Source organism: Juglans regia, chromosome 13 (assembly GCF_001411555.2).
Source record: "Juglans regia cultivar Chandler chromosome 13, Walnut 2.0, whole genome shotgun sequence".
Lineage (NCBI taxonomy): Eukaryota > Viridiplantae > Streptophyta > Magnoliopsida > Fagales > Juglandaceae > Juglans > Juglans regia.
In genome coordinates, this window is record NC_049913.1 from 10,415,138 (window position 1) to 10,434,639 (window position 19,502).

Below are 19,502 nucleotides of genomic sequence, written 5' to 3' on the forward strand. Positions count from 1 at the left end.
GGCTGGAGAAAGTGCCCCGCAACCGTGTCCTACGTGGTTAATGAAACGATTCGTTTTATATGTTTTTGGATTTTAGACAAGCTATCCAAACGGTTCATTTCTCCGTCTCCCCTCCACTTTGTCATTCCTCTTCCTCAGATCTTCCTTCTTCTCACCTTTCTTCCTCGCAAGATCTGTTTCTCGCTTTCATGTTTCGTCCTCGTAAGATCTGGTTCCCTCCACGAAGACAAGGTGCAAAAATGAAATAGCTACCAGATATAAGGCCTCGATGAGGAATAAGAACAACCCAGATCATATTTGCTGTCATTTTTCAAGAAAGATCGCATCAAAGCATAAAAAGAGTCAGAAACCTTAACTCTCCACAGAACTCCCGTTGTTTTGGGGTTGTCATGTGGGTTTGAGGTCGATGATTATGTAAGGATTTTTTTTTTTTTGCCAAGAATTGTTTGGAGAAATGGGCACTGGGGAGCCGATTGAAGAAGACCGGGAGCAAAATATGAGGCGGTTTATTTCTTCGATGAGCCATATTAAATGTGTTCCATTTTTCCAAATTTCTTTGATCTCAACAGAGTAGTACTGCAACATCCTCTTTTCCCCTTACACGCATCTGTTGGATTTATGTTTCTTGCAACATAGTTGGAGCTGAGCCACATATTCTTATTGAGAAAGGGATCTACTTTTCAGACAAGAATCGATGATCTCCATAATTGGAGCTAAGCTGCATACAGGGTTACAACTCTGACGGAAAAAGAAATACTTGCATTTTTCTTTACATTGGCCTTTTCTTTACTTTTTCTTTTTATATTTTTCACTTCCACATTAACTTTGCCACGTATAGCCACTTACATCCCGTTTGTGTGTGCCGTTTATATGTAGCAGTTTTTGAGGGGTGAATTTTGGTGTTGTTTATTGCCAGGTTTTGTTTGTTTTCGAAATAATTTGCAGTGTTTGTTTCCTTGGAAGATTGGAAGGGAAGCGTCAGCTGAGCACGTTGCTTGCAGGTTTTTTATGGCAGGGAAGAAGAGTTTGCATTTGGTACTTGACCTTTCGTCAGACTCACTGGGTTATGTCTTTTCCTAAAGTTTGGAATGCTAAAGTTGAGGACTTAACAAACACTACGCAGGAATCAAACACCTGCCTTGCCATGGGGGAGTCCTAATGAATCTGTCGTGGGTGGTTCTCCCATCATCAAAAAAATTTAAAAAAAACAAACACTTGGCAGGAATTCCCGAGTACTGGATACTTTAACAAATATTCAAATGTAACCTGGCCACTTTAAAAATATCCAGTCTTTCAAATAGCATCAACTCTTACGAGCAGCTTAAAATTAAGAGGAGCACGTACTAATGACTCATTCAAGCAACACCCTCACAGATAAAGGCATCGGAAACCCAGCAAAGAAAGGCATCATGACATGCTGGCTGCTTGTCAATTACCTGAACAGAGAAATTTGTTCCAAACTTTTTCTGGCGAAACGATGAAATCTTTCGTTTGTCTTTAAAAAAAAAAAAGAATTGAATACATTGTGCATCTATAACTCACATATATGATATATTGAACATCGAGCTTCAACATTCCTAGTTCTAAGTTAGTCCATCGAAAGGTGCTGCCAGACCTGCAAACATAAAATAAATAACTGAAAAGAAACCAACAAAGGCTTCAGCCTAAAATCCATAGATCCAAAAAAGAAAGTCATTGAGGACACAGCAATGGAACCCTGGGGGCAGAAACTAGAAACTCCGGTAGATGCTTCCCAAAATCAAGAAATTGATTAATAAGCAACTTAAGAGCTACAGAGGAAAACATATATGTCTAAACTGTATCAAGTCTGGCTTCAGAAGGAATGCCACGAGGCAAGTGATATATTACAGCTGCGAGAAAAGAGATCTCATTGAGAATGGACAGAGGCCAGTGCCCAACAATTACAGCTGCATGTAGAATCATTTGTAATAAAAAAAAAAAAAATAGTGCATACAAGGCTCACTTGTAAGAATCAGAGATGAAATAAGTGATCAATAAATTCTCGTAACATGCACTGTTGCAAATTTTTCCCTTTGCAAATTGGTAAAAGCCTTGGACTTGATTGTATGCTCCTTCCAGGTCTAAGGTTCAAATCATCTTGGGTGCTAACAGTTTCTAGAGGTCATCGGACTGGGAGAACTTCCCCTTGAATTACCGGAGGTTCACATGCAGAAAACTCTTTGTCGAAGGCCTGTGCACCCTCAAGATTAGTCGGGACTTTGTTCTCGGACACCCAGTGCTAATAAAATAAAGGGGATTGCCTTCGAAACCTGTATGATAGGGATTGCAACAGTAGATAGCCTACAAAGCAGGTATGTAATCAAGTTAAATGTAAAATACCTCTCTAGCATTCTGCCTTTGGTTCTATCCTGGTTGATTGTGGTAATGACAGCCATATCCAGGCACAAGTTAAATCATCAAAGTATTCATTAGCTGTAAACGGGTAAAAATGATTTATGGTCATAATTTTCCACTTGTGGTGGTTCTGGACAATGCTGTACTTGTGATATTTTGGCTTGGGTCACATTTTGTTCTGGATGATTTATACAATGACTTACCTTGGCAGGGTACCATTAATTTCTTATAAATATCATAACTGCACATATCAAGGGAAGTCAGGTGACAGAAATAAATTTTAACCTCCTCACCCAACCAAAAATGCCCTAAAGATGATACTCGGTATATATAGCTTTCACTTATTAAAACGAGCAATCAAATGTCCTTACAAATACTTCAGGAATTAAAAAGAATTTTTTCTATCAATTAACAGAATTGGATCATCCTTTTCAGGCTACTTGTTACAATTTTGATTGTCTAATTTTCTGATCAAAACAAATAACCATTTCAAATTTAATAGCGCATTTAAAAAATGAGTATGATATATATTCAAGTGTTATACCTCACATACTGACTTCCCCATCAGCCAAGAAAGCTCCTTTTGACGTTGAGATGCATGAAAATCATCATTTCCCACGGGTTAATCAGGAAGCAATTTATATTTGATCATCCTAACAAGTAATTCAAAAACAGAATCTAGGTCACCTTCCTGATGGAAAGCATTAAGCATCACCTTACAAATTTCTGTATGAAGTCATCTGATGGTGACTTCATACAGCAAAATATTTTGCTTCATTTGTTATACACCTTTTGCACAATCTTTTTATCACATCACTGTAATCTCTTGTTTGAGGTTTTAAAGCCCTTCTCCATCATTTGACGAAAGAATATTACACTATTGTAATCTCTTAGTTAAAGCACAATGTGCTTTAACTATAGTGTAAGCAACTTTTTCCAAATTGACTTCCAATTCTCAAGAGAAAGCAGTAACTCATTCTGAGTAGTTCCACCAAATTTGATTTCATCATGAATATCCCACATGGTTTCAGTGCCCTCAAGCTGTGCAACAGACTTTTATATGTTTGTATTGATCCATGCATGTTCAGGGCTTTCATCTTGGCAAGAACAAAGAGGGCATCTTGAACTGTCTCAAATCTCGAAACAGCAAATACTAGCATATTCCAAACCACAATAGTTGAATACCAGCCCCTGAAACTAGTGAAGAGCAACTCACAAAGTAAAGGTGCAGAACCAGAGCCTACAGTAATTGAATAACAGCCCCTAAAACTATTGAAGAGCAACTCACAAAGAAAAGGTGCAGAAACAAGAGCCTACCAGAAATCATAAGAAGTCTTTAAATGACAAAACTCATACCATTCTCAATGTAACTAATGTTTTTTACAATCAAACACAGATGTCAGCTATAAGAAACGGAAAAATCCAATAACTTTATCTGCTAGCTCACACCAGGCCGTACAAATTAAACATTAGTTGGTAAAAGTTTACAATTTAGGGAAACCAAAAGAACAAGCAAGATTTTTTCAAGCCAAAGCTCCTCGAAACGGAGAGAATTTCTCCCACTGTGTCTCTATGGTCTGGGACAGTGGTACAAGTGATGAGCTCGTCGTCAAGCTTTGTGGCGGATACCGCGGGATTTGGCGAAGAAGAGGGAAGCGGGGAAGAACAAATCGGGACCTTGTTTCCCAAGAAAATCTCCGAAAATTGAGAGGCGGAGAGGGATGCAGTCTTGCTTAGACGCAGGCGAGAGGGAGAGAGATTAGGGTTTTAGAGAGCCGTTGTTTTCGCGGCAATCTCAAAGGTCGGTGAGGGAGAGAACAGAGATTTTTGTCGTAAGTGTACTGTCGGCAGTGACTGTGAGTGGTTCAAACACCTGGCTAATCAAGTCAGAAACGTCAGCGTATGGGATTAAGCCACGTGAATGTCAAATAACCCGCGAGCTTTATTGCTCACGAAAAAACTAAATAAATAAATAAAATTTAAAAAATAATACACACAATCCCAGAAGCACTCAAGCAGCATTTCTATAAAATAATTTAAAAAATTAATATAATTTTTATAAAAATATTCTCATTTAAAAAAAAATTATATGAGCATTATTATTCAAAAATATCTATAAAAAATAAAGAGTTCCGTTAATTAAAAAATTAATGCGTAAAATATAAGTACACGTTTATCATGGGATATAAATAGTTAAAAAAAAAAAACTTTAATTTTAATTATTTTTATATTGACCGATGTGTCATGCCTCTATATCAACAGTACGTCCAACATGTTAATAAATAGAATAATATTATATATAATCATAAAATATATAAATGTTGTATAGTTATTTTAAAATAGTGAAATTTATTATTAAAAAATTAATTTTTTTTTATGTAGATATCGTATTTATTTATTTTTTAAATAATTATATAATACTTATGCATTCATGATTGTAATTATCATTTTTTTAATAAATATTGACATGCATTGAATTAAGTGACATATCTGTATCCTATTAAGATATGATGATTATTGAGATGAATGAAAATAAGTGAAATCATCTCTATTTTAATCGTTTTGATCTTAGAAAAATATGATAAATTATAAATTAATTTTTAAAAATCAAGGCTAAATGAAACCTTTAATAGTTTCATGAGGTCATATCAACAAAAGAAAGAAAAAAAAAATGTGTAATTTGGGATTTAAGGTATAATTTTTAAAAAATCTCTAAATAAAATAACCCTTCAAATTATAGTATAAAATGGTAACACTAATGGGTTACAAGAAAGATGGATGGCATATCTCTGTCTATGCTCTATGCCGACAGCAGGTATGCATGCTTCAGCCTCGAACCTTTGAGGACACACGAAGTAAGAATTAAGAATAAACCAGACGGACCCATTACACTTGCAATGAGACAAACACTGCAACTAAAAGAGGTATCATTTTATTTTCCTGTAATTTGGAAGACTGTATTAACACTACTACACCTACTAAAAGTGCAGCCCTCCTCCCATTTTCACCCTCTTTTACTGGGAAGGGTTTTCAGCTGTGGTTTCTCTGTCTCTGTGAGACAACACAAAAAAACAAAAAAAAAAGGGAAGAATAGTGATGACAATTAGAAATTACAATGTTGATGTGGGTAATTATGGGGTTTACTTTTGCTTTATTCTCTCCAACTTTAATTGCCTTTTTTATCAAGTTCTTGAATGAATATGGTTAAAAATCTATGGAGACCACTCAGCCTGGGAAAGTTTAGCATGATGTCCATGATTATCCCACATAAGATATTGAGCCCTAAAAGGAGAAAAAGGAAATTTTTATGTGTTTGGGTCCTCAAAACTCTATAAAACGATTTGACTATATAATCTTAGTAACAACTGTCCCAATCTCAATATTATTTAGAGAACCCCATCAGTCAAATAGTTTTAATCATTATGTTAGATAGATTTCTCATCATCCTCTTTTTTATTTCTCATTTTGTATATCTGAAAAAGAAAATCTGTAAGACTTCCAAGTTCTTTTTCTATATTAGAGGGTACAATGTAATTTTAAGTATCATTTTCAAGAAATCTAAGTTTTCCCATCATGTATATAGAATAGTCATAGAGATCTTGCTTAAAAACTAAGAAGTAAATGGTCATCCATAATTGTGAAACTCACCTTTCACCAACCAAATTTAGTATTGTTTGCGTGTTTAAAACCCCCCCACCCCCCTTACTTTTATAAATCTCAACCCACCCTTTACATCTACCCAAGTTAAAACAAGAACATTCATGTCTTTCTCCAGCATGTCTAAAGCAAATGTAAGAAGACATGTTCTGGAGAAGAACAAAGTGTTGAAAGAAAAAGAGAAGCCAGCACAAAGCAGTCTGTCCAAAAACCTTAAGAGAATTTACCCAATTGGGCTTCAGAGAAGCAGTTCATCATTATCCCTATCATCATTGTCTCTGTCATGGTCACAGAACTCAAACGACTCTTCTCTTACGGATTCTACCACTCCACTGGATCAGAAGATTTCTTTAGCACTTCGGCTGATTGCACCACCTGAAAGGAGAGAAGCTCCAGTGGATAAAAATGCGCAACAGCAAAGTCAGGATACTGGTACTGGCGAGTTGAAGAGGTGCAACTGGGTTACAAAGAATAGTGGTAAGACTTGGTAAAGTGATTTATCGATTATGAAAATTTTGATTTCCTTTCTACGATTATGAAATTCATATGGCTTTGTTACTATGCTAGAAGTTATATTTGGACTCAACAAACTGCATAGAGATCTGCAATAATGAACCATAGTTCCATTGTAGTGACTTGAGAGTATATGGGATAGACATTCATGTCAACCCTTGAAGTCTTATAAGCTTCACATTGCTGATCATAAATTAAAATGCTTTTGCACTTTTGTACTCTCCCGATCATATTGCTGAATTGCTTCTAAATTGCCATAGCAGTTGGAATGTGGAATCTACTAGGAAAGCTAACAGATAGTCTTGCTTAAGAAATAAGTCTCCGAGCTTCTATACTTGGTGATAGTCTTGCTTAAGAAAGAAGTCTCCGAGCTTCTATACTTGGTGTTTGAGAGCAGAACATAAATTAAGATTTTATCAAGTCATTAAATAGCTATAATATTATGTTCTGCAACAGCTGTAAATTATATGGTACCAATGGCAACAATGTAACTGTCATGGGATAGCTGTTCAAAGTATGTTTCCAAATTCCCATCAATTTCCGCCTACTGTAATAATATTCATTCACCCAATTCTTAGTATAATAAAGTAATTCTACACAGAAATTTATATAACGTCTTATATACAGATAAAGTTTATGTAGCATTTCATGACGAGTGCTGGGGAGTTCCAGTTTACGATGACAGGTAAGCTCTTTGTAATTTTTACTGAATCTAGAGCTAGTTACAGAGAAATATGCCAACCTCTACGTGCTAAATAATGAAACAGCCAATTGTTTGAGCTGCTTGCAATGTCTGGCATGCTGATGGACTACAACTGGACTGAAATCCTGAAAAGAAGGGAACTATTCAGGTAACCTTAATTGTTTGAGCCACCTCTACTATTTAAACTTACAATCTTCTTTAATACTCATCTTACATATAAAACAGCCATGTCATTATTTATCAACATATGATTGAAGCTTATACTTGGGTTTGTAACATAGAGAAGCCTTTTCTGGATTTGATCCTAACGTTGTTGCCAAAATGGGGGAGAAGGAAATCACAGACATAGCATCCAACAAAGCAATAATGTTAGCAGAGGGCAGAGTAAGGTGTATAGTAGACAATTCCAAATGCATATTAAAGGCAAGCTTAAAATACCAATGCATTTGCAAGTTTCACTCGGCTGGTTAATATGACATGCAACAGGTTGCTCATTGTACTTAATTTCTGACCTTAATGTAGATTGTGAGGGAATTCGGATCGTTCAGTAGCTTTATGTGGGGTTACGTGAATCACAAACCAGTGATCAACAGGTACAGATACCCAAGAAATATTCCACTGAGGACACCAAAAGCAGAAACCCTTAGCAAGGATCTGATAAAGCATGGATTTCGGTTGGTAGGGCCAGTGATTGTGTGTTCGTTTATGCAAGCTGCTGGTTTGACAATTGATCATCTTGTTGATTGTTATAGATATGGTGAATGTGTGGGTCTTGCAGAAAGACCGTGGAGGCATATCTAACATGCCTGGATATGGACTAGTTCTGTACAGAGGTTGAAATGCAGCTAATGTGTTGGCCTTGCTGAGAGACCATGGAGGCACATCTAACATGCATGGATATGGACAGATTCTGTACAGAAGTTGCAGATAGATAGACTTCTACTAGCATAGCTATTTGAGTAAAAGTTGTGTATGTATTGGAATATGGTACCAAAATTGGATGTTCTGATCCTATGGTGTTTCTTCTGATATACTAATTTATTTGCCTAATAATCGTTGCATTTGATATCTTTCTTGTACAACCAGTGAGCAAATTTTCGTCTTACAACTCTTTTATAACCTACTTTACACTCAACCAATGCAAATATGTCATTTTCTATAAGAAAATAATTTCAATATTACAAAATTACTCTCCATTTAATATATAATTATAAAAGAGTTATAAATTTGATATTTTCTATTTTCTTTTGCCCATGCATAGAGGGTGGAGAAAGTAAAAACATATAATCTGCTGGATATTTGGTAACAGGTTCACAAAGTTTAACGGGCCTCTAGGATCCAGCCACTCCAGACTGACACCTCTACCCTAGTTTGACAGTTGAAGGCTCTATTAAGTAGCACAGGTAGAAGCATCTGCCAAAGCCCAAGCAAAAGCATGCAGTAAATATGACCGTGCAGCACAGATTAGTAAGAGGGCCAATGATCAACCCATGATATTTTGTAGACTTCTAATATTGTTTGAACAAATTCGAAAGTAGAAAGAGCACAAGAAGTTAATGTATCACGCGTGGGTCAATGAATATGTAGGAGTAGTTTGGTCGATTTATCTTTAGGAACACAACTAAGGACTGTAATGCTGCTGATAGAGGCATATAGCTAGCAAGGAGAAGCTGTATCAGAATCAGCTCTATAGCCCAACCTCATGGGTCAGATCATGGGCCAAGACTATTCTCCCTACCTACATTAGCTGCATCCAAGTTTAATGGCTTCGATTCACAATTTTTGAATTATTTTTTGACATACAGATAAACTTCTAAATGAATTCCATGATAATTAGTATGCTTATACACCCACTTGTAAGAAGTCAAACTCATTTTATAATATAAGATCATGTTGTCGATCTCAACTAAATTCTGTAGCGTTGGAAACACCCAAATGGAGGTACAAGAAGATTGCCCACCTTAAGATGTATGAAACTTTACCAGCCACCCAAAAAGGTTATGCAGCATCTTTCAGGTCTTGAGGAGAAGTTTGCATTTTACTTCATCGAGCATGTTCTATTAGCCTTTGTTTTTGGCTCTTACCCTTGGGCATTGCCTTTCAAGTCCGGAGATGCCATCAGAGGACGACTGTCCACCACCAGACATTAGTTTAAATGGAAAGTAATCTTACTGAATGGATCATTATTGATACTAATCTAGCAAGAGAAAGTGTTAGATCTATGGAAAAAATTTTACGAAAGTAAATTCACTTGTTGATATGAGTTGATATGATACTGTTAGATTTACTTTGTAGTAAAAGGAATTTCATAATTTGACGTATTACGTCAAGGCGCATTTAATTTGTAAGTTTATTTTTGTAAAAGCTCTTTGCGGATGAAGCATTTCTCATTTGTGGCAATAATCTCTTGTTGCCCTTTATTATTCTGCAGTTCAATGTATGAAAAACTCATGACTACTGAATGTCAGTAAGAAAGTCTTTGATACGAACTATATTACAAGTTCTATTAAAAAAACTATATTACAAGTAAACATCTCTGCAACATGCAGACCTCTTTTCAACCATAATTCCAAGACTCTCAAGCCAAATATCACTTCTGCTTCAAGATGTAATATATGAAGGGAAAGAAAGCTAGACAAACCTTAAAAAGCATTACCCAAACAACCCCCACACGACCCCTCACACCTGAAACAAGTTGTAATATAAAACAAAACATCTCAAATCAAAGATAAGGCAGCCACGTTCACCTCATTCACTGTGAAGACTATCATCCTCTGCCAATGCAATATAATATGTTATCTTTCCTTACTTCCTTCATGTCAGCTCTAGTCAAATTAAGCAACTACTTCTCCACCTAAAAAGTATGGGATGGATCTTCTTTTGATTGCAAGGACTGGTAGATGGGAAACTTCGAACAAACCTCGAGTCTATCCTCAATGCACCTTTCTTACGGTTGGTGTTGTAAATATGAAGTTGTTTGTCACAACGACAGACATAAAAGGCCACCACTGAAAGCAACCCTTGCCACCAATCTCTAAGCAAGCTTCTTTAATATTGCCAGTAGCAAGATGTAGTTCTTAAGTTTTATTGTGCTCCTTGATTCTGAAACACACACAGTATCAAATTCGTTCACGAAAAGCCAAACGTGTCGTAATTTTTACTAATAGTCCGGAGAATACCGATACTAATGAAAAAGAGACTGATAATTCTGATCAAGATGTGTACGAGCCTGCCCCACAGATGTATTAGAGATGATACCCTGGGTCACCTTTTTTAGCAGAACTCTTGGCCAAAACTCCTGGCATGGCAAGGAATTAATTTATTGGCCTTTTACCAGAGAATCTGGAGAGCTCAGAGTGCAAAAAAATTGGTGTATAAATACTAAAGACCCTATAGCTAATGCCTTTGGGCAAATAAATTTTATTAGTACAGAGATGTAATTCATGTAACTTTTCAGATGCTAAGGCAAGATTCGGCCTATCATACCAAGACAACGACAAAGTTCCTAACTCTCAGTTTCCAAATATAGCAAAACCCACGAGCCTACCGATACCAAAGAGCACAAACCACAGGAAACTCCTACCTATTGACAAGAAAAACAGATTAAAATCGATATATATATATATATATATTGAGCACTGACCCTGCAAACAGGTTGAAAGGCCAATCACTGACCCTACCAAAGTCCAGATGTTCGTGGGACCGGAACATATGACGTAACTTTGTTGGTTGCTAATGTCTTTCTTGCCTTCTATGTCAGCATTGACAAAAGGATTTTTGTAGTCGTTCTTCCTGAATAGCCAATTTGAACAACCATGACATAAACAAGACTCTTTGTTCTTTTTCACAGTGACATTTGAAGTGATAACACATGACCAAAATAAAAACCCACAAAATATAGACGGCGCGAAAACAATGGGACAAAAAATAGAAAATGGAAGACAGCCAGGTGTTTTGAGAACAGAGAGGACCTAGAACACTTTGAATAAAGGCATGAACATTGAAATACCCATTAGTAGGTCCAAATCAAGCCGACTTTCTCTTGTTTTGTGATGATTTTACATTGTCTGCTACATCTTTTTACCTTTTTTTTAATGATGAGGAATAAGTTTTTTGTACAGAGATATCAGTACTGGCAACGAACCAATTGATGGGCAAATTTGGACTACAAGAGCATCAACCTTAAAATCTAGCTTCACGGAAAAGTCATCAATATAGAATAGGTAACAGATCGATTACATGCGTTTTGTTTATAGATAAGTAATCATTCAAAGTTAATACTTTCTTTTTTTTATCAGCTTGAAATCCAGACGATAATGATAAGACAACCTTCCTTCCACCAAGATTATGAAAAAAACGAAAAAAAAAAAGGCATTTGGATATGGAAACCGGCGTACAGGTCATTCCTTTTTCACTTTTCAGTTCACATTCTAACACCCAAAATCCATTGCGGGGATCCCATCTGCCTGGGTGGCAATGATTACAAGCACTTCCAAGTCTTTGCACGCTGAAACTGAACATTTTAATTGATTACATTTTTAATAATTCGTTGAGAAAAAGTAGCAAGCAACATTTGACTGGATCTGGAGCCAACGTTTTACCACGTACCCATTTGGTTTTTGCTCATCTCAAGTGCCCCTTTTCACGTAAAATATCATTGTAAATCCAGTTCAATCTATCAAGAAGATCTCAGAATAGCCCAAGCTTAGCTTTTTTTAATTGAATCTAACCTGAATAAATATTGAGTTTTAGTAAAGAAGAAAAAAATAATTAAATAAATGTATTATAAAGTTTAATAATTATTTGAATATTATTTTTCTTTTGAAATTTTATTATTTTTTATATTTTATATAAAAATTTAAAAAAATTATACTGACTTTTGTGTTTGAATGCTGATTAGATAATTAGTAGATAAAAAAAATTAATTATTTGAAATTAAAAAATATTATATTAAAATAATGCCTAGATAAAAAAATTATGAAAAATTTTGAGAGTATGTAAGAATGGTCTGACCCAAAAAGGCTTTGGTATGCTGTACCAGTTTTTACCTAAAAAGACTGGCCATTGAAATGCCAATCAATGCCTTATATCAGTGCCATCATCAATAAAACTTTCCCCATTATGAAAGGGCAATACTTGTACAGCGAAACACAAACACCACACCTCTGATAGCATACAATCAAATATTAAGCAATTTCCAAACAAGTTCAAGTTGAACACACTACTATATATTCACATAACTTCCTTTTTGGATTTCAGTCTACAAGTTATTTATCAAACAAGTCCATAAAGGAAACGAGTGAAAGAAAGAAAGAACGAAAGAGGGTTTTTGTTGTTGGGGGGGGGAAGAGACAAAAAAGAAAAAAAAAAATACAACCAATTCTACTCGGCCATCAGCCAAGAATATTTACAGCAGTCGCTACAAACTTTGCTCCCAGAACTCCTGCGAACAAGAAAAGGCATAATAAACCAAACCTATCCTAACACTCCTTCAAGTCCCCACAAGCCTACAAGTCTTATATTTCTTCTTATAGTCCTCTTCTGTCAAGCAACTCTAGGAAATCTCAATCTCAAAACTGGCACGACGTACCAAGCCTCTGTCTCTGCCTCTGACCTAGGGTCACAGACTTTCGTTTTCCAAATGCTGGGTAAAGCAGCTCTTGAAACTTCTCCAGAAACATTGTCCATTCATCCTCACTCATGTCTGCCAGCTTCACGAAGCTCATGCTTGCAGGAAGCTGCTCATTTGCACTCCTATGCCCAGAGGACGTATTTGATAAATAGCCACTTTCAAGTTTTGCTCCAGTATGTTTCTGGTGTTTTTTATTCTTCTCGCATAAAACAGTATTCTTCAACGACATGGAAAGCTTTGACATTGTTGGGATAGTTTCAGCAGCTGGCAGAGTTGCAATTCCCTCTTGCTCTTCTTCTCCTTGACTTTCCTCATCCTCATCCTCATCCTCCTCCTCGATGCTTTCTTCCAGTCTAGACAGTGGACAGCGAACATAACCGCCACTCATTCCAGACTGGAATGGTGCTCTGGCCATATAATCATCTAGTACCATTTTCTTTGGCATAACGTCTAACTCCAGTTCCTCGCAGTCTATATCAAACTGGAAATTCTCATCTATAGAATCAGCTTTAGGGGATAACAACTCCTCTGCTATCATCCTCCTTGCCTCCATGCATACAACCTCGAGTTCACTAGGCTCCTCCTCACCACTACGAAATTCTCTACTCATCATCTCACCAATTTCAGCAAGGCAGAGACCGAAAGTGGCAGCCTCCTTGAGGAAAATGGTGCAGAGAACCAAGACCCTGAGACAAGCTTCTCGAATCATAGGAAGCTCCCTAAGCAGCATCTCACAATCCCTAACATGGTCAAGATTTTTTATGTACTCAAGCTCATCCTCTGAGAATGGAATTGAAGCCTGGGGCCAGTGAATCCACTCAAAGTATGGGTCCTCCAAAGTTTCTGGCAGGCAAAGGCCATGATCAATAGGAATGAGCTCCACCTGACCAAACCTCCCAACACCATCAAGTTTTCTCACTAAAAGGTTTCCTGCATGTCTGTCCGTGTTAAAAATCCTAATGTCTAAGATCCCAATTCGATGCACAACCGCAACTGGGAAACTAGAGGTGCCATGATCACTGGCATCAAAATCATGTGGGATGAACTGTTGGAAAGATGCAATCTTGCTGACTAGCTTCTTTTTGTGAGGCTTATTACCATTCACCCCATCATTGACATTGAAGATTGCGTGAGTGATCTTCACAAGAGCAGTGGGAGGCACATTCGCAAAGTGATTATTGTCGAGAAGGTAAGCCGCAACTTCTCTGAACCCCGTCTCCCCCACTCGCACTGAACGTTTCAAACCAGGTTGTCCAAGAGCTTTGCCAACAAAGCCTTTTGGATTGTTCGGTGCAAAAGGTTCTTCATCGGTAGGCTTCACAATCGCAACACTCTCACCTCTACTATTCCTAAAATAATATGCACCACCAAGTCCACCATTAACAGCAATTGGATCAACCCCGTTCTTAATCGCCTTCACAATTTCCTTGACTAGTTGTTTCATTTTAGCAAAGCGATTTGACTGCCCTAATATTTCAATAGGACCACTCCAATCTCTCTGCTGGGTATCTCTCCCAGTGGGTGACAGACATGGGGTTGAGGAGCTTCTATGGATAAGGTTCCGTTTAAGAAGAAGAGGGGAATCATTTCGAACAGCACTAAGATCATTCTTCAGCACCATATCCCCGAAAGTGAGCGAGCTCTCCTCTGTAGGGAAATTTAAAGCAAGCTGCAGCCTCCTCTTCACGGTATGGGCATTATCACCACGATCTAATTCCATCCCCAAAACACATCCAGTTTCAGTTTGCACAAAAACGCGTCTCCTCCCAGCAGGCTGTTTCCCTTCCATTCTCATGCTCCCATGGTATTCCCCACTAAGCGGGCTCTTGAAGATTGTCACTGCCATCTGAGTCTGAACAGGACTGTCCAATTCACGAGACATTAAATATATATAACTGATTGTTTTTGCAGCCGGCAACAGAGGCGGTGGCGGAAGAGAATTTCTTCCCTCCCCAGGAGACACCAAACTCCAAAGCCGACAGCAATTGTTGGAGAGCAAAGTATGTCACCCCAAAAATCATCAATCGATGAAATCAATTTCAAATCCCACCCAAGATTCTCAAAGAACCGAGCAAAATAACATGACCGTGATGGAAGGAGAAGATGTAGCTCGATGCTACATCGAGTGAGCCATAGTGCCCAAATAATAAAGGAATCTGAAAAAGTGATGATAAATGAATCAAAAATATATATTAACTTCATCAAATAATACATAAATGGCCAACAAGAGTTTCGATCTTGATTAGTAATTCACTTAATTTGGACTAAAATAAACACCGCCCCTCACCCATTTCCAAAAACAACCAGAAAGTGGAAAAAAATAGTAAAATGATATTTGGGGACCGCGAAATGAATCTGCGATATGCCATCGGTTGTAAACGAGACAGGTCCGTAAGCTTCGTTAGCCTTTAAAATTAGAATTCATTAGCGCACCCTTAAGATCTCGGAACCGCAAGTAAATGCAAACTCCCTCGCGATAAACACGGAGCATTAATTTGGATTAAAAACGTCCGAGTCTCAAAAAGAATCAAATCCTTTCACAACTCGAGCAAACTTCAATAAACCGAAAAAGGTTAGACGACAGCGACTATTTCGACAAAATCGTGGAAGCTACGTTTGGTAACGGAGAAAGATGAAAATAAAAAGGAATGAGTTTCAGCCGCGAAAACAGAAGAAGAAGAAGATAAAAGATAAAAGCGACTCGAATACAATTATTGAGCACATTATCCCAACAGCGGCAACACATTGATCAATTCTCAGCTGCCAGAAAGCTCCGCTTGAAGAGATCCCAAAAATAAAATCGGAAGCAAAGTCGTTTTTTTTGTTTCGTGAAGCCAAACCAACATTGGGGGAAAGAGATTATGGTAACGATGTTGAACCGTCCCAAAACCAAATTAGAGAGAAGAAATTCCCCCTAAGTTGACGAAATGGAGAGAGAGACTTACCGGAATGAGAGATCTGGAAGAAGCCGGAGTCAGAAACGCCCTCCGGAGGACGACACCGGCCGCTAGAGAACTTTCTTCAAATTGAAGAAGCACCAAAAAGGGCCAACGAACCGAGTCAGAAGAATTAAAATGGATTCAAGGCCAAGGATCGATCCGAGTTGACTCGGGATAGCCTCCGCTCACTTTCTCTGTTCCTTCTTCTTTTTCCCTCCTTGAGCTTCTCAGCTCTGTTCTCTCTCTCTCCGGGGGCGACTCTCTCGGAATGTTCTTTAACTCGGGGAGTAAAGCCTGGGTTAGAAGCTAATTAACCCTGGTCAAGAATCTGACCGCACTTCCCCACTCTCTGTCTCTGTACTCTCTACCTAGGTTGAGATTCGAAGGCTCTAGAACACGCAATCGGGACCGCTGGATCTGAGGGAGCTAGGGAAATCTGGGACGCTTGATGAGTTAGTCCCTAAGGATTTATGACTGTTGGCGTGGAGATAAGGTATTGGGTGGTGATGTGTTGGGCGTCACAGTGAATGTTCTTTAATACAGTGTCAGTAAATTGCGGCGGTTCTACTTCTTTTAAATTCCTAAAAACTATTATTTTATTTAAATCCCTATCTTATCCCCCTACTGGCCACGAAATATCGAAGTTACCCTTCAACGAGCGGAGGAACAGGAGGGCCTAAAGACATGGTCAAGACAATCGTTGAGAGGAATGCTACGCCACTATTCAATTTCACAACCTCCGTTTATAATTTTTTTTTTTTATAGTATATGAAAAAAAAAATTTATGAGATATTTTTTATAAGGTATAAAAATGATATGATAAATAGTGATTAATGAAAATAAATTTTCAAATTAAAATATAAAAAGTCTATCAAAGATTTAAATCATTTTTCATCTCAAAAGTTTAAGTTAAAAAATAAATAAATTTTATTATTTATATCTTAATATTCTCTCAGACCTAAAATATTTAAATAAATTAATAAGTATAATATTAAGATTTGAATTTATAATTTTTTATTTAAAATTATATGAACTGATCATTTATTTTAAAAAAGTGTGTAAGTTCTGCGTACTTTTTCTTTTTTAAAATATGATTTTTTTTTTTTTACGTAAATCCTAAATTTATTTACTTTTTAAAATATATATATATATATACAAAGTTTACATATTTTAAAATTATAAATATTATTTTTCTACTTAAAAATACTTCTAACTGATGTAAAAAAAATTATTATTTATATTTACATTTTAATAAAGCCTTAATAGCTGCTTCAATACCAATACTTTTTCTACTTATTAGTGATTAAAAAGAATAACAAAATGAATAATCAAATTATGCGGTCTAATTTTATATTTTATTTTAATCGTTCATATATTAAATTATTTTTTTATTTTATTTATTAATTAAAAAATTAACTATTAATATATTAGTACTTTTTATATTTTTTAAAAATATTTAAAAAATTAAATTTTACCTAATTCCACACCCAACAATCATGGCACCCTATCAAAATAAATTGATTCAAAAGCAACCGTACACCTTGAGTGCCTTCTTTGCTTTTATGGGGTTTCGAGAAAGTCACCTCACCACCATGCCCAAAAAAAAGTACATTTTGCTTTATAGTTATCACAATTTGTTCATCTAGGTAAGAAAATTGGATGCAACTTTGCTTGCTCACAAGACAATGCCTCCTTGTTTCGACCAGCCAAACAAAAACTTAGCTTACAAATTCAACTACTTGACTATTTATATGAAAATAAAAGTTAGAAAAATAAGAAAAAAATATAACAAAAATCGAAACATTTTTATGTTTTTTATAGGTATATATATATATAGTATGAATAATAAAATTAAAAAAAAATAATAATGCAAAAATATAACCCACGGATTAACATTTTTTTCAACTTCTTAATCATCTAATTTCATATTGTCTTTTCAATTGCATCTAGGGGTGATTAACGGTCCGGTCGGACCGAACGGACCGACCGTTTCGGTCCGGACCGGACCGGATCAAGACTTAGACCGGTCCGGTCCGGTCCATATTTTAGAGGACCGAAATCATTCGGTCCGGTCCACGATCCACAGTTTTTTCGGACCGGACCGGACCGGACCGAATGAAAAATTAAAAAAAAATATATATTTTTTATATATATTTTATATATAATAATTGTACAATTAACAATATAAAATTTTAAATATATTATTAATACTTGTTAATATTCTATAAATTAACAATATTTTATATATATCTTCATTTAACCTATCACTATTAACAATATAAAATTTTAAATATACTATTAACACTTGTTAATATTCTATGAATTAATAAATATATAATATCAATTAGTTAATTATATAGTAATTATATAAATTAATAATATAATTTTCATCTAATTTATTATCATTGACCATATAAAATATTTTTTTATTGAGTTTGTTATATAATCCACATTAATAAGTCACTTAATTTAATTTAGTATTTTAAATAAATTTTTTTATTAATTATTTAAAAAAAAAAAAAAGAGGGCGGACCGACTGGACCGGTCCGGTCCGGAAAAATAATGGACCGAAAATTTTCGGTCCATTGCCGGACCGGACCGGACCGGCCCGTTTGCAGCCCTAATTGCATCTTGCTTTTCTTCAAGTGTAGCATCCGATTGTCCAATTATGGTATACTCTTCTTTGTTCTCCTTTCTTTGTCGGTCCATGTTGCAAATTGAGACAATACTCATTGAATATAGAAATTTTATATATAAATATTCGACATGATCCAATAATTTTTTAATCTTTTATAAGAATACTTGTATCTTGCTTTTCTTAAAAATACTTGTATCTTGTTAATTTTTTAAGATACAAGTCATGAGTAATGTGCATATTACACTACCTCGATTTGGGGATCACATTTCGGTAAAAAGATTTTACTATACATCAGTTACTATTCATCTTCACACCTCATACTTAACAGTTTTATAGAATATGGAGTATTTTTGATAAGATGTGGGAGGTGAGATAGTAAATAGTGACTGATGAGAAGAATTATTTTTCATTAACTAATTAATTATTTTTAAAAATGATTAGCTAATTAATTATTGGAATGGGAGAAGACTATTTAATTATTAATTGGAATTGTGATTTATATAAATTACATTGTAAAAGTGTCATAATCCTATATTTATAACCAAATTAGTACAATCATAGGAAATTTCCCATTATATGTTTTGTGTTGATAAATTGTTATCATATTTGGATTTTCCCAAATCAACTTATTTAATTATATAATTAAATATAATACCTTTTTAACTAATGTAAATAATATAATTAATCTTTCTTTGAAGACACGAAAAGAATAAAAACACGAAATGTCGTCATGATCATTCATAACAAAATGCCAAGTTGTCAAATAATTCGCTTATTACATCAATTCATATATTTGATTTACACGTCAGCAATTGATTTACATTTAGTAAAATTGCAATATTAATCATTACACCACCAACTACTTATTTATATGAAAAATTTAAGACATAAACCTCACACCATATATATTCATTTAAAAATATATTATTTTATATTTTTATTCACGTAATAAAAATGATTTCAGACATATTTATACGTAAAATAGGATGAAAAAAATAAAATGACATTTTTAAATGAGTATATATAATGTGAGACTTATGAGTA

At 35.6% G+C, this 19,502-nt stretch overlaps 2 protein-coding genes and 1 long non-coding RNA gene across 5 annotated transcripts; 1 reads left to right on the forward strand and 2 right to left on the reverse strand.

Moving 5' to 3' along the window:
- Positions 1-6,103: 6,103 nt before the first annotated feature.
- Positions 6,104-8,357, forward strand: LOC109020914 (DNA-3-methyladenine glycosylase 1). 2 transcript variants are annotated; one of them, XM_035683999.1, is made up of 6 exons: positions 6,104-6,510; positions 7,174-7,231; positions 7,314-7,397; positions 7,531-7,672; positions 7,772-7,927; positions 8,028-8,357. In XM_035683999.1, exons 1-6 carry the CDS (start codon positions 6,138-6,140, stop codon positions 8,085-8,087), a joined length of 873 nt encoding a protein of 290 aa, XP_035539892.1. In that variant the 5' UTR covers positions 6,104-6,137; the 3' UTR covers positions 8,088-8,357. The 2 variants fall into 2 exon arrangements, with proteins under 2 accessions (XP_035539892.1, XP_018858991.1); XM_019003446.2 differs by having other exon boundaries at positions 7,772-8,356.
- On the reverse strand, positions 6,298-9,373 carry LOC118344152. The gene is made up of 3 exons (XR_004797925.1): positions 9,210-9,373; positions 7,289-7,374; positions 6,298-6,408 (listed from the first exon to the last, which is right to left on the reverse strand). It is a non-coding gene; the product is annotated as an uncharacterized LOC118344152 (long non-coding RNA).
- A 3,082-nt stretch (positions 9,374-12,455) lies between these two features.
- LOC109020913 (phosphatidylinositol 4-kinase gamma 5-like) lies at positions 12,456-16,089 on the reverse strand. 2 transcript variants are annotated; one of them, XM_019003445.2, is made up of 2 exons: positions 15,827-16,089; positions 12,456-15,037 (listed from the first exon to the last, which is right to left on the reverse strand). In XM_019003445.2, exon 2 carries the CDS (start codon positions 14,761-14,763, stop codon positions 12,820-12,822), a length of 1,944 nt encoding a protein of 647 aa, XP_018858990.2. In that variant the 5' UTR covers positions 14,764-15,037; positions 15,827-16,089; the 3' UTR covers positions 12,456-12,819. The 2 variants fall into 2 exon arrangements, with proteins under 2 accessions (XP_018858990.2, XP_035539893.1); XM_035684000.1 differs by having other exon boundaries at positions 12,456-14,743; positions 15,827-16,086.
- Between the last annotated feature and the right edge of the window lie 3,413 nt (positions 16,090-19,502).

Bases quoted from the DNA above. Each gene is read 5' to 3' on its own strand.
- LOC109020914 (XM_019003446.2), top strand. From the start codon at position 6,138: ATGTCTTTCTCCAGCATGTCTAAAGCAAATGTAAGAAGACATGTTCTG. The intron at 6,511-7,173 runs GTAAGACTTGGT...TCTTATATACAG, and splicing joins CTGGGTTACAAAGAATAGTG to ATAAAGTTTATGTAGCATTT. The intron at 7,673-7,771 runs GCAAGCTTAAAA...ACCTTAATGTAG, and splicing joins ATTCCAAATGCATATTAAAG to ATTGTGAGGGAATTCGGATC.
- LOC109020913 (XM_019003445.2), bottom strand. From the start codon at position 14,763: ATGTCTCGTGAATTGGACAGTCCTGTTCAGACTCAGATGGCAGTGACA.